At 38.1% G+C, this 13,485-nt stretch overlaps 1 protein-coding gene across 5 annotated transcripts in view; it reads left to right on the top strand.

Moving 5' to 3' along the window:
• Positions 1 to 13,485, top strand: part of VEZT (vezatin, adherens junctions transmembrane protein) — a 69,469-nt gene that overhangs the window by 34,055 nt on the left and 21,929 nt on the right. For 3 of the 5 annotated variants that reach the window (XM_063322776.1, XM_063322773.1, XM_063322777.1), the window contains 4 exons: positions 1,770 to 1,919; positions 9,513 to 9,660; positions 12,356 to 12,687; positions 13,137 to 13,330. In XM_063322776.1, coding sequence (XP_063178846.1) covers positions 1,770 to 1,919; positions 9,513 to 9,660; positions 12,356 to 12,687; positions 13,137 to 13,330 — 824 coding nt within the window. The remainder of the gene's footprint in view (positions 1 to 1,769; positions 1,920 to 9,512; positions 9,661 to 12,355; positions 12,688 to 13,136; positions 13,331 to 13,485) is intronic. The other 2 variants (XM_063322775.1, XM_063322778.1) reach the window with 1 other exon arrangement.

The following is a 13,485-nucleotide window of genomic DNA, read 5'->3' as shown; positions in this document are numbered from 1 at the left end:
TTCTGTATAGGAGCTGGAAATGCTTACATCGCTGTAGCAGAACATAGATCTCTCTCTCTTTTTTTATGGTAGAAGAATTTTGCTTCTTTCCTTTGAGCCTGCTTCTGACAATTCACCCAGGGCTTGAGTCTACAAACTACATAAGCACTTCCAGTTGTTACCTTCAAAAGCTAGGCAGATTGGCAGGTACTACACTACATGCTGTGTTCCCTAGTGAAATGTATGGCAAGACTAGCATTTTAGATTTATGTTTAGAAATTGAAATTAACACAGTTTGTTTTTATTTTATGCAGATTTTAAAGTACTTTATGAGTTGTTATATAAACCATTTTAATATCGTTCATATAATTTAATATGGTAAGCGGTTATTTTTATATGGTATTTCAGCTAGCGTATTCAGTACACTGCTATTTGGCATGACTGTCCTCGTGTTAACCATATTTGACGTGCTGGTATGTGTCCAGCCTTGCTCACTGGGTGGGCTGCATTGCTTTTTGTATTCGACAGTGGAGGCGATAAGCTATTTCCCTTCCCGATCCCTGTGCGGCATGATCCAGCTGAGTGCATGCAGTAGGACTGGCATTTTTCTAGCAGGGTGAGGTCTGCTGCTTTAGTCAGCTCTTCAGTTGGATGGAAGTGGGCTAGAGAAGTAGCTCCCAATACAGCAACCCCAGTCTTGCCAGGTACCCTGTATGCTTTTCCCTTTCAAGTGACTCCTGACATGTAATCGCCTCCTCAGCGTGCCCTGGGAAAGGTGAGAGCAGAAGCAGGCTCTCGGTAGCCAAACAATTCATGGCAATTCGTCGTCCTGTCGTCCGCAGCATGTCCATGCCTGAGTTGATTCTAGTAAAAACAGTCCCAGCAAGTAGAATGGATGTCCACCTAGGCTATTTTCAGTATCTCAGTCATAGGTTTGGCATCAGACTGTACATGAATAGATATAACTGGGTGTTAATCTTTTTTTTCTTTTTCTAAAGCTTAATGTTACACAGACAATTTAACATTCACCCAGTTCACAATTCAGTTTATTGCCAGATGAGGTGATTTCTTGCAGATCTAAAGCCATTCTGAAGTGTATTCTAATGGGCAAATGGCCCAGTTTCTTTTAAATAGTATATTCACCTGAATATCTGGACACCAAAATATACTTCCAAATACGCTTGTATAGTTGCACACGTTTCATGTGCTTACCTGTCAGAATCCCACAGACACAGCTGTCATTCATTGCATGACTGATAAAATCTAAGTCACCACTCAAATAATATTCCCGTTGACCTAGAGAAGATTCTGCACTGAAAAGGTTGAAAGAATATAGTGTTTTGCATGAAAAACAATATGTACTAGCACATTTTTTCTGCCCAAATTATTTAAAGAACAAATTTGCATATGGAGAGGCATATGTTCAATATCTGTATGTTAAAATTTCCAAAGCTTGCAGTGGGCTTGTAATAGTTTTGTATCAGAGATAATGTTATGGCCTGTCTACCCTTAGTGTGTCATTTTGGAAAACTTTGGAGAAAACAAATGTCCTCAGGAGTTTTGCTGTGGCTCAGATGAGAACAGAATCATGCTGTCTACTGAGGAATCCTGGCTGCTTATTGAAGATTTTGATTAAATACAGGATTGACATATGAATTACTTTTTTTGCTCTCATAGTTACTGAGTGGTTTGAAAAAGTTTTCTAAGTAATGGAATAAGAAATCTGATGTACTGTCTTTTAAAAATACTTTAGGACATCTGTACAGTTGTATCACATTTTACTTTTCAAGTTTGCTTGACAGGGTCAGTGCCGCTTGCCCATTTAATAAAGCTGGACAGCATCCCAGTCAGCATCTAATTGGCCTCCGCAAAGCCGTTTATCGATCTGTCAGAGCCAACTTTCGAGCTTCAAGACTGGCTACTCTATACATGCTGAAACAATATCCTTTTTGTAAAAAGCCACGAGTTCAGATATTTGGTGTTACCTACCTATCATTGTGCCAACGTTTAGAGTTAGCGTGTCTGGAAACATACAATATCTAATTACATGCCTAAACAAGATGAAGAAAAGGTAGCCTAGTAAATTGGGTCTTATGCTTGGTTTGGAACATTCTTAAAATTTTTGTCTTTTCATACTGTGCTGTGTGAGATAAGATTCTGTGCCCTGAAAACATTGTCCCAGTTACGGACACCCACGCCTTTGGTGTAAGTACTGATAATGTGTTTCAGAGTCCTTAATGATTTTGGTTTATAATTCCTTTTAGCCATCTTTTTGCCTTGCACCAAAATATCCTCTCCTCTCAACAATATGGCCTTTCATTTGACATCCCTGTGTTCAAAGGTAAGTTTATTTCCTGTTTCAGACAAGCTGGGTGAAACTGTGGTTACATTAATTAGCCAAAAGGCACATTTAAGAGCGAGGAGTTTCTACTCTGAATCAAAGCAAAGCACTTTGTATTCCTTTCTTTAATGACATTAGCATTTCAAGGTTTTTTTCTATGTTTATTGTACAATATGGGAAATAGCAATGTCTTCACCCTGTATTATAGCAAAAAATAAAACAGATATGTTCCTAGTCTGAAAAAGCACATGCAGGGAAACAAAAGCTAGTGCAAATGGATGGATCTATTGAGTGATGATGTGTACACACACAGAGGCAAACACAAAGCTATGAGTGCGTGCATTCACTTAGAAGGAAATCCTCATTCTGGGCTCAAGACTTCACTCTTAGCTCTGAGGGATAAGGTGTATTTGCTATGTAAAGAAAGAAGATAATGCTCTGGCTGGTTCAGACATGTCTATAAGAGCAACCGATACCTAGCTTGGAAATAATCAAGAATCAGTTCTAAGAACATGGGAAGAGATCTGAAAATGGGATCTGTTAACATGTCCTTCCCAAATATCCTCCAGCATGAAGAAAGAAAGTCCAGCATTGGTTATGATGGGAGTGTAGATTATTGCTGTGGCTGGGGAGGTGACAGGTTCAAGGAATATTGGTGCGTACTAAACCATCCACTAGTTTTGTAACTACTAAACTTATGGAATGGCTTTTAAATTAAGGAATGGGAGAGAAGAAAGTTTTGTTTACTTTGGATAATTTGACATATCTGTCTGCAAAATTTTTAAGACCGAAATTCCATTATACCAAATTATCATGCACGTATCTCAGTAGTATGAGACAGCAGAAATAAATGGCCAAAAGTTTATTGAAGTTGCATGAATAATAGGTTCTTGAAAAATGGAAAGAGAAGCATTATATTTTTGCAGAACATTGTGGCAAAACCAGTGGCAGCACGTGAGCTGAGATGCAGGCTGGGCCAACGCTGCAGTGCATGAAAACTGAAAGCAAGGAATTTAAATGTAAGGAAGGCGAGTAAAGGGTTTCTGCTCCCTGCCAGGATAATTTAGAGCAGCTTTAAGGTAGTTCCAAGTTGCCTTAGTTGGAGTTTTTCCCCGCATATCGTGAATGCCTGAAACTGCTATGTGTGTTATGTGGGCATTGGTGGCAAGGAGCATCTTTCAAATAGATTCCAGTGCCTTGTGCAATTAAATAGTACTCTTAATGTTGGAGGGGCCAAAGATTCCTTTATGTTGAAAGAATTCACAGCTGCCACTTGTGACAACTTTAATGCCCTTGTCCGTCATCAGATTGTTAGCACAAATCTGGCCTACAGCAAGGAGAAAGAGGAACTGGGGAAATTAAGTGAAGGACTGAGGTGATAAATTGAAGGAAAGGAATGTTGATAAATTAAAGGAAAGGAACTTCCATCCAAAGTCTGGAAATGAGATCCCAGTTCTGAGTTTTACAGTTCTTTTTAGTAAGCTCTGCTTTGCACAAAATCAGAAGATATTCTCCAATTTAACTCCTCTAGGTTATCTGAGTATGAACTAATGAATTGCTATTTGAAATTTGCTTTTCCTGAGCATTGTGAGCAATGTGAGTCCAGTAGCACTATCAGTGATTTACACTGGCAACAGCAAAACAAAATGCTTTTATTAGAGAAAAAGATATTAGAGAAACATTCCAAATACTTAAAAGTTGGATTAATATAACAAATTACATTAAAAAAACCCCAAACCCCATGTTCCCTGGTTAGTCATAATACTGTTTAAATAAACATTTTGTGTTTTACTGGATATTGCTTTGTATTTTTGTAGCAGAGCAGATGTATCTCTGTATTTAGGCAAGAAACTGAATTATTTTTGCTTGGAACAATTTTCAGTAGGAATTTAATATGCGTATCACCTCCTCGTCTCAAAGGTAACAAAATTTGAATCTTCCAAGCTAATACACTAAAGAGCAAAGCTTAGTTCCATTTTAACTGATGGCCATTTAGGACCATTTTTCTCTTTGAAGAATAAGGAAGTAGTAATTTCTTAAGCGTGTGAGCAAATACATAGACCAGGCACTGCTTTGAACCGCAGAGCATGCATTTCTTGGAAACATTTATGTGCATGTATAAATGGGAAATAAACTTCCAAGTTAGAGTTTGCTTTCCTTGGCTGACAGTATTCAGTTGATGGTGCTACATGGGCACGATACTGGTCATCCAACAACAGTGGTGAGCCTTTGACGTCAGAGATCCTTTCTGGGTGACGTCCAGTTATCAAAATAGGGTCCTTGTCTGTGACTGGGCCTCCTGAGTGGTACACTGGGTACAAAAGGAGGACAATTGAAGTATGCCCTATTTTCCTTCATTCTTGTGTTTCTTATAATGAACCTAGAAATTTGAGATTGACATTTATAATGCAGTGAAGATAGTTGCTACGGTAAACATATCTTGAACTGAGACATGTCTATTGTTACATATAATGGTTAAAGTAATATAGAAAATGGTATTAAATTTACTAATGTAGAAAAAGGTATACTTTGATTTAAGTTAAGCTTTCATTTAAAACATTGCTATATATTCAGAACTTCATAGAAATACCTGTAGCCAAATTATTTTTCAAGCTTACTATATCATAACATCCCTTTCAAAAATTTTTTGCAACATCAGTTTACTCATTCGTGGCTTAATAAGGCCTGATAATTTTCTCTACTTTGAAAATATGCATTTATATGTGCTTAACAAAATCAGCCAAACAGCCTCTTAAAGGAACTGTTTTCTCAGACAGGTTGCATGTACCTAATGTTAAGTCAAAAAAGTGTTCAGGAATAAGCAAAATCTGTTTCCATGGGGCAATTTTTTCCCAGAAAAAGTCATTTCAGTGAATGATGTTGTACAGACACACCTTTGAGCTAAATTCTGTGAATTTTCTACTTATTGCTTTAAATCTAGAGCTTTAAAACTATACAGTAAAAGAGAGAAATGTTTAATCTTAAAAACATTTATAGATTTGTATCTCATTTTGTCAACAAACGCAAACTGCAAAGCTTATTTTTGCTTTACTTTACACTGCCTTGAGAGGTTTTTTTGTTGCTAAGCATATACTTTAATGTATTTGATTATTTCTGAGATAAATATCAAATTCATACTTTGAATCAGCAAGAGGAATCCTATTGGAAGCCAAAGGGAAACTACTTTGAACTTCAGCCACTTGTTTTATGTGTAACTTGAAGAGAGACAAAGAAGAACATATGCTTGAGGGACTGAGCTGGTAACTGTTGGGCTGAGTCTTAAAAACTGGCTTATACAACTATTAATCTAAATTGTAGACGTAAATGAGTGACTCAGTAAAAATAAATTAGTAAATACATCTTAAATGTTAAGGGATATACTGATCTACCCTAATCCATTAAGTGTAGATTTTATAGCTGTAAGTATTATTTCTCCTACCAAAATATCTGCAGCAAATCAGGATTTTATGGTAATGTGTATCTCAAATGTGTTAGAGGGAAAGCTGTCTGATTAACCTGTTACAGAGAATTAAAAATCTTAATTCACAGCTTTATTCATGGCAAATCAAATTGCATAAACCTGATATGTTATCATTACTCACTTCAAATAAGACTAGAAGTTTAGTGATACTTGCTTGCAGCTAGTGTGCCCCCTTTTAGCTAGACATCTGCCTTCCGCGAGTAGAATAAATTAATACCTTCCTAGTTAAAATTTGTTCCCATGTAAAATAGAAAAAATACACAATTATACAGTAGCCTTATACCAGATGTATCAAACTTGACAGACCAGTAATATTTCATTAGATGGAAAGTCACGTTCCTTACATTTTATGTGAAATGACAGTTGGGTTCTTGCAGAAACAGTTCAGGATTTTCTCATGCCTTTCTTATTCCGATTTGCTCCTATGAGGAAGAGTTCATTGCTCAAAATCATTGAATAAAAAGGCAGAAGAGAGAAAAGAAAAGAGTATTTATCTTGCAATCTGGAAGATAAGGGTATAGCAGGATGCAGCAGCTGAAAGTTTAAGCTAGAAATTAGGCATTTTGGGTTAAGTATTTACAGGATGTTACACGGACCAGTCACTACTTGCTCAATAAATCTCAGCGCTATACTCCATTCAATTGTGTAATAACTCAGGCGATACTTCAGTTCCCATGCTGGTTGCTTAATATTTTTATACTTAAGAGCCTTGTGCGTTCTGCGTCATGGGAATCCATGGTTTATTCACTGATTTGATTATATTCAAGGTGGATGGAAGAAATTTTATAGCTTATGTTACTGGGTGATGTTAATAGTCTCAGCCTCAGCTGGTGCAAGATGGCACGATACTCCATTTCCATTGAACTATATTGATAGGTAGGGCTTGGGGGTTGGACCGTATAAACTCAAGCAACTTTAATTTTGTTGTAAGTGTAAGGTGTCGTTCTCTGATGGCAAGGCATAAATAATATTATAAAAACAGACACGGGATAGCAGTATTTTAAACTGAATGACATCTTACCTCATTAAGGTGGAATGGATATAAAATGCATTCTATGTCTTTGAGATGCAAATTTCCCCTGGTAAATCTGGTAAAAACTTGTTCCTTCTCCTCTTTAAAAATTTAGTTATTGCATCATGAAATGTTAGAAAAACACATACTTTTTAACTTGTGAAAGAGAAAGCTCACACAAGAAAACAGTAAGCTAAACAAAAAGTAGTACCCTTTTTGGATCATCAAAGCCTAAGTCAGAAATCCATGGAAGGTCTGAGTAAAGATACTTGGGCATTTTTCTGTGCGGTGTTTCTTCCTTGACCATCCAGTTCGTGACATGCTTTGCTCATCCCTTCCCGCCTGGTGAGCAGGTGAGAATTTTAGAAAAGAGCAGCTTGGATTTCTCAGGGATGTTGTGAGACAATCCTGTTAGATCTTTAGATGGGAATGTGCTTTTGAAGAGCGAAGTATGAATATTAAATTGTTACCTACAGGGGTACGTTAAGTGTTTGTGCTTTTCTATAGGTAAATAAGATTGGCCTTCTGACAGAGGTTAGATATTCACTGTATAGGTATTTTATTCCGTATTTGACAATTTATTGTTAAGTTGTTTTGCCTTCTCTTTTTCCAAGCTAATAAGGAATGTCAGTTAAACAGATGAATAAAATATTTTCACAAAGACATAGAAAAATTTAACTAACCTAAGGTTAGTTACTGTATTTTGTCTTTACTAGAAAACATTAGCACTAAAAATGCTTGCGTTTTAGAGCCGAGCGCGTGAAGGAGATGTGTTTGTGCGTATATATATGTTTGTGTGTATGTGTTTAAACTTTCTAAAGGTTTAGTCCTTAGGAAGCTAATGGGGGCATGGGATCAGTTCTCTGCTTTCATCTAACACATGAAATGGGACTGGGAGGGCTGCAATAGAGGAGGGGCAAGGCATGAGGTGTGGGAGTCCGCTGGGAATCCTTACCTGAGACATAATATCAGTAAGTCAAACCACACGTTTGAGAGATTCCCTGGATAATATTTTTTTAGCATGACTTAGAAATTCACATGTGTCCAAACTGATTTTTATGGTCTTCATGCTGTTGGAAATGTCTTGTTGCGGGAAAAGATTAACAAGGAATATAATTAGTCTCTGAGATAACTGGTCCTGAAGGGTTTTGACCTGACTTTTCAATCTGTGGTGGAATCACCGTCCTCATCCCATGTGCTCCATCTGCTGGGCATGCTGTCAGGTTAATTTAGAATAGATACTGTGTTTATGTGACAGAACAGCTGGTGGCAACAGCATAGTAGGTTTCTGAGTGATTTGCATTGCAGGTTTTCACCTGCGTTCGTGCTTCTGGAGAACGTTTAATGGGCTTCTTTCTTCCTGGACTTTGGGGAGAAACTAGAGAGAAATGTAGTTCTTTCTTTAGAGCATGGACACATAGTATTGCTGTTCCCTGGACCACAGAAATTTTATTATATGCAATGTTCTTCCACTCAAGCGGTAAAAATCTTCTTGAGCAAATCGTTATTGCAAGTTTCATCCTATGAGGATTTAGCAGGTGGAAAATTTGCGAGTGAAAGCAGGTGGAACTTGTAGCTTCCCCAGAAAACACATGAGCTGGACAAGAGACAGGCGCTTCTAATCAGCGTTATGTGCCCCAAGAGATGAGAGCATTCAGTTTGTGAATCGATATGTAAATGAAAACCGCCCTAGTTTAAATTAAGGCATAGTTTTCATGAATGCTTCACAATTATTATTTTTTTTTAATGTATTTCTGTGGAACAGATGGGCTTATGACCATAAGTTCTAAGTTTCTGCTTTAAAGCAAATTTTACTGTTTCGTGACTGGGTAACTACCCAAAATGTGCAGAAATTTTGAACTGTTCCTCCTCCCTCTTCCCCAGCATGAGGTTAGCCTAAAATTAGTGCCTTTTTTAAAATAAATGCTGCCTAGTCTATGAATTATTTTTATCTGTCTTCTGCTATCAGTTACGTTTTGCTTGCTTCCTTTTTAAGCATTTCTGAGGACTGGAAATGTACATTCTCATACTCAAAATTCAAATGTGCTGAATAGCGTTCGTAGATAACAGGTCGCCACCATTCGTGCCAAGATCATGGTGGCTTTACAGCGATGCAATCAATGAAATTAATGGTATGACAGTCCGGGAGCTCCTGTTCTTCACGGTACTATCTGAAATGTCAAAGAGCAGTTATTGTAGAGGTCTTTGAGCAGTCCCTCCACAGACAGAACTCGCAGGGAATTCCCATCATCCTGAGTCTGGTCTATAGCGTAGGCTACCTCTGAAACTTAAAATTGCGCAGGAATTGTTCTCCTCTTTCCTCTGTTAAATGTATGACTTCTGGTTTAAGATTGACATGAGATATTTCTTGGAAACTTAAGACTTAAAGATAAGATATTTTCCTCGCCTGAAAGGGATGCAGGGATTTTTCGTCAGTCTGTTTTGTTTCTTTTTATGTGTTTGTATGTAGATGTAGGTGTTTTGTCGATGTCTTCTCTCTCATTCTTCTAAGAGTCTTTAAGGTCTCTGCTCTGAATAAGGATTGCAAAACATTCAATTAAAGAAAAGGATTTGTGTGGAGTGTATGTTCTTTCATATAAATTGCCAGAAATAAGAAACCTTATTAGGTGTTGTTTTTTTCCTTTTCCGTGTGTTTAACACAAACGTTGCTTTGTTAACCACCTTAACTCCGGCTAAACCTACCCTCTGAACTCGGAGAGCGACAACGTGACCAGCTACATCTGCGTAGTCCCCTTTAAGGAGCTGGGTCTGGGACTGAGCGAGGAGCAGGTATCTGAAGAGGAGGCACACAATCTCACCGACGGCTTCAGCTTGCCTGCCCTCAAGGTAACCTCTCCTAGAAGGACATACACATCTGCACAGGCTCCTCGCGAAAATCTTTCAGTTGTCACGAAGCCCTGTGGCTTGTAGGTATTAGCCTGTAGTAACGCGGTCAACTGAGGGGGAGATGTAATCAGTCTTATGTCACGTGTTTCTATGTTTATTGGCATTTAGGTGATTTCTTCTTGCATGTATTTGAAGAGAAGTTGCACAGTACAATGTGAGGATTTTTTTTTTTCTGCGAATAACATAAATTCAAGTTGGTGTTTTATAATCAGCTTGATCAATTTCTATCTTACACACGTTCTTTTGCTCTCTGATTTCACTTGATCCTAGCTGAGTAATTTCCAGATTCGTATTTATGTCTTTTTTAGCTAATCTCTTAAATTGAATAAAAAGATAGAGATCCAAAGATATAAATTAGTTGTAATTGCCAAAGGGAATAGCTGCATTTAGTCACGCTGAGGAGTGGAAATCATAAGCTTGGACCCCTGCTGCCATGAGCCAGTGTGGTTCTTTGATCTTTGAAAAACATTTAACTGAACAGAATGCCAACCATATAATGGCCTTTTTAATCTATTTTGTTTTGAGATGTTAAGTATTTTTAATTTGCATGAGTAAATGTTTGCAGTTGGAAAGAAGATCTAATTTGAATGCAAGCCTTCTACACTCTAGTGGTTCTCTGCTGAGGCAATTCCCTTTTAATATTTTTTTTTAATGGAAAATTCCATTATTGTGTGACTTCTGTGTTTTTATGGGGTTGGCTCTTGTTGCATATTATTCACTTAATTCCTAGACCTTGACTTCTTTTGTTCTGACAGTAAATATTACCAGTAATAGTGGTTACTAAGCTTTCAGGCTTTGTCTAATTAGTTGTAAGCTAAGAGCTGGATCAGATGTAAGCTTTTGGGATTTTTTTCTTGCCTTTTCATTAGCTGAAGTTCTAATTGCAACCATGCAAACCCACTTATGTACCAACTTCTTTTTAAGTACAAGAAGCCAGTCAGAGTTGCCCAAGCTTGCAAACTAAGTCTTTGTTTACCTGCAATTTGCAGTAATTTAACTGAAATTTTTGGCTTGAAAATAAATGCTGATCCGAGCTGAGGAGAGCCAGTTGGATGTTTTGGGTGAAGTTTAAGTGCCAGTAAAAACCATCAAAAGTCACTGGCAGAGCAAGCTATTTGCAGCCCTAAATAGATTTGGAATTTCCGTTTCTCTCATCATTGGGCCTTTTTTCAGGTAGGTTTTTGGATTATTATTATTATTATTATTATCAGTTCCTGAAGTTCACTACTTTTGTGTGCTACTTTTTCACTGCTTTTGCCTTACATCTGGTGAAAAGGGATTCGTCTTCTTTTGTGTTTGTTGTAGCATGAGCTCTTGACGTTCTGTCCAGGGCACCACACTTTCAGGGACGCTTGGGTGACTGCTGCCCATTTGTTTGCTTTTTATTTTAGCACCCAGACAAATCACTGTCTTGCATGTGGGCCCCAAATTCATTTCATATCATTCTGTGTTCTTGCTTCTCATAACCATCTTTTTTAAATTGAGAATTATTTTTTTCTTTTGGAATATTTTATCAGTTTGCATCCAAGTATTTTTTATAAACCCTTGGGTATGTCAGACCACATCTATCTGAAGGCATTTAATTTTTTATGTTACTGTTCTGAGTGTTTTGCTCTTGATTGTTTGCACACTGGAAAAAACTGTTACTTGTCCATAATACAAAGATGTAAATATATTATTACAAATCCTGTAGATCTAAAATCTCAGAAGAAGTAAATTGTTAGTCCTGTTCTGTAGCCGGGGGGGGCAGAAAAAAAGCATTATGAGTAATTACTTTGTCTTCCTCAGCCTGAAATGCTTGAGAACAGATTTCAGACTATACCTCATGTTCACCTATAGTTGAATCCTTTTAGTAAGGACCAGTATTGCAGAAGAAAGTGTCATAACCTTTCCTTTTCATTTTAGAAATATAAGATGCTACTGTTTTGTCGTGGTCTACTGAGCCAACAGTCTTCTCTAAACTAAGAAAAGAGCTCATTTCATTGGGAGTGGAAGCACTCGAGAAGTCAAACTTGTGGCCTTCCTTGCTCCCAGATGGACTGAACTCTTTTGTACCATATATAACATTGTCAATAGATTAATTTCTTACAGGTCTTTCCTCCTTACTGACATTGATGAAATTTCTCACTTTGGCTGAAAAAAAATAAGTTAGCAGCTCAGATGTGGAATGTGTTTAGTTGAATTACAGTGCAATTAGACTCACGTTTCAAGGTTGGGTGTGGGGCAATGCAGTAGTTAGCAGATCGCAGAAATGATAGCTTGGCGTTATAAAGGAAAAAATGTCTTTGCTGCCACTGGAATTTTGGCAGCCCTTTATGAGCTGTAGGGTAGGTGGAGATTATAGCAAATAATGAGACTGCCTGATGAGAATATGAGATTTTTAGGCGTCTGACAAACTTCTGAGCATAATTGCATATAATATCCTTCATTGAAGAATTAGCAGTCACCTAAGGTTCACGAGACCTGAAACTCACATGGTCTGGAGTACCCTTCAAAAAACAGCGGGTTTTCTCAGTTTTTCAAAGTTCTTCTGTGGCTGGCCGAGGAATCTTTTCCCGTGGTGTATCCGTACATTTACTTTGGAGGCTGGCTGTCTTCCCAGGTGCACAGAGCTAACCCCTTCCCTGTTTTGCAGGTCCTCTTTCAGCTCTGGGTAGGGCAGAGTTCAGAATTCTTCAGGAGGCTGGTGCTGCTCCTCTCCCCAGCCAACGCGTCCCCCAAGCCCTTGGTCTCCCCGGAACGGCTGCCTCATCATATCTTGTCCGATGTGACTCAAGGCCTACCTCACACACACGCTGCCTGCTTAGAGGAGCTTAAGCGAAGCTATGAGTTTTATCGGTACTTTGAAACTCAGCATCAGTCGGGTTTTGAACGGCCAACCAGAACAAAGCAGAAGTCAAGAGAGCTGAACAGCCTTCAGACGGCGGTACGCAGCTTGCAGCTTCATCTCAAGGCACTGCTCAATGAGTAAGTTTCCACATGAATTAAGAGAAAATGCCTGTAGGAAGAAGGCTTCAGACTTGAGTTCTTTAGGTTGTCAGCTTGTATCCCAGATTAAAAACAAAAAAGGCACATACGTATAGTCGTTGCAATCGTAGGCATATCTTCACAAGGTATGGGGTCAAAGAGCCTTGGTTCGATATGGAATTTCATATTGTTCCCTGGTTATTCTTGAAGTATCTGGTGAAAATTCAAAGCTAAGCAGTGCATTAAGGTCTTGCCTCGCTTTGTCACTGGCTTGAAAAAATCTGAAAACTTACTTATCTTCCATTGATTTTGCAACATACCAAATGCTTTACAAGAAAGTCCCGCTCATAGTAACTACCTAGTAAATATTTTTAAAGATTTGTCACTGCCTTGGTGAAGTAGTTGACACTGACACATTATTACTTATTTCTGTTCATCTCATCGCTTAGGGTAATAATTCTTGAGGATGAACTTGAAAAACTTGTTAGCACTAAGGAGACACCTGAGATGACAACAGAAGCCCACCAGGTTCTGGAACAAAAACTGAAGTTTATTCAGCCTCATATCCAGGCAAGCAACAGCTGCTGGGAAGAAGCCATTTCTCAGGTGGAAAAAATGAGTGGAAAAAACCCAAATAAAAAAGGTAAATGTGAGAGATTAGTTTAGCAACTAATGAGATACACTTTTGAGATGGAATGATCAAATGGATCAGAGACCACGTTTAGCCCGTATATCAGAATTTTAGCTGAAGAAGGTCTTACAACCATACAATTTGAAAAACTATATACATGTGTCAGG

Source organism: Chroicocephalus ridibundus, chromosome 1 (genome assembly GCF_963924245.1).
Source record: "Chroicocephalus ridibundus chromosome 1, bChrRid1.1, whole genome shotgun sequence".
In the NCBI taxonomy this organism is placed as follows: domain Eukaryota; kingdom Metazoa; phylum Chordata; class Aves; order Charadriiformes; family Laridae; genus Chroicocephalus; species Chroicocephalus ridibundus.
The sequence above is the reverse complement of the archived record's forward strand: the minus strand, read 5'-3'. Positions and strand labels throughout refer to the sequence as shown.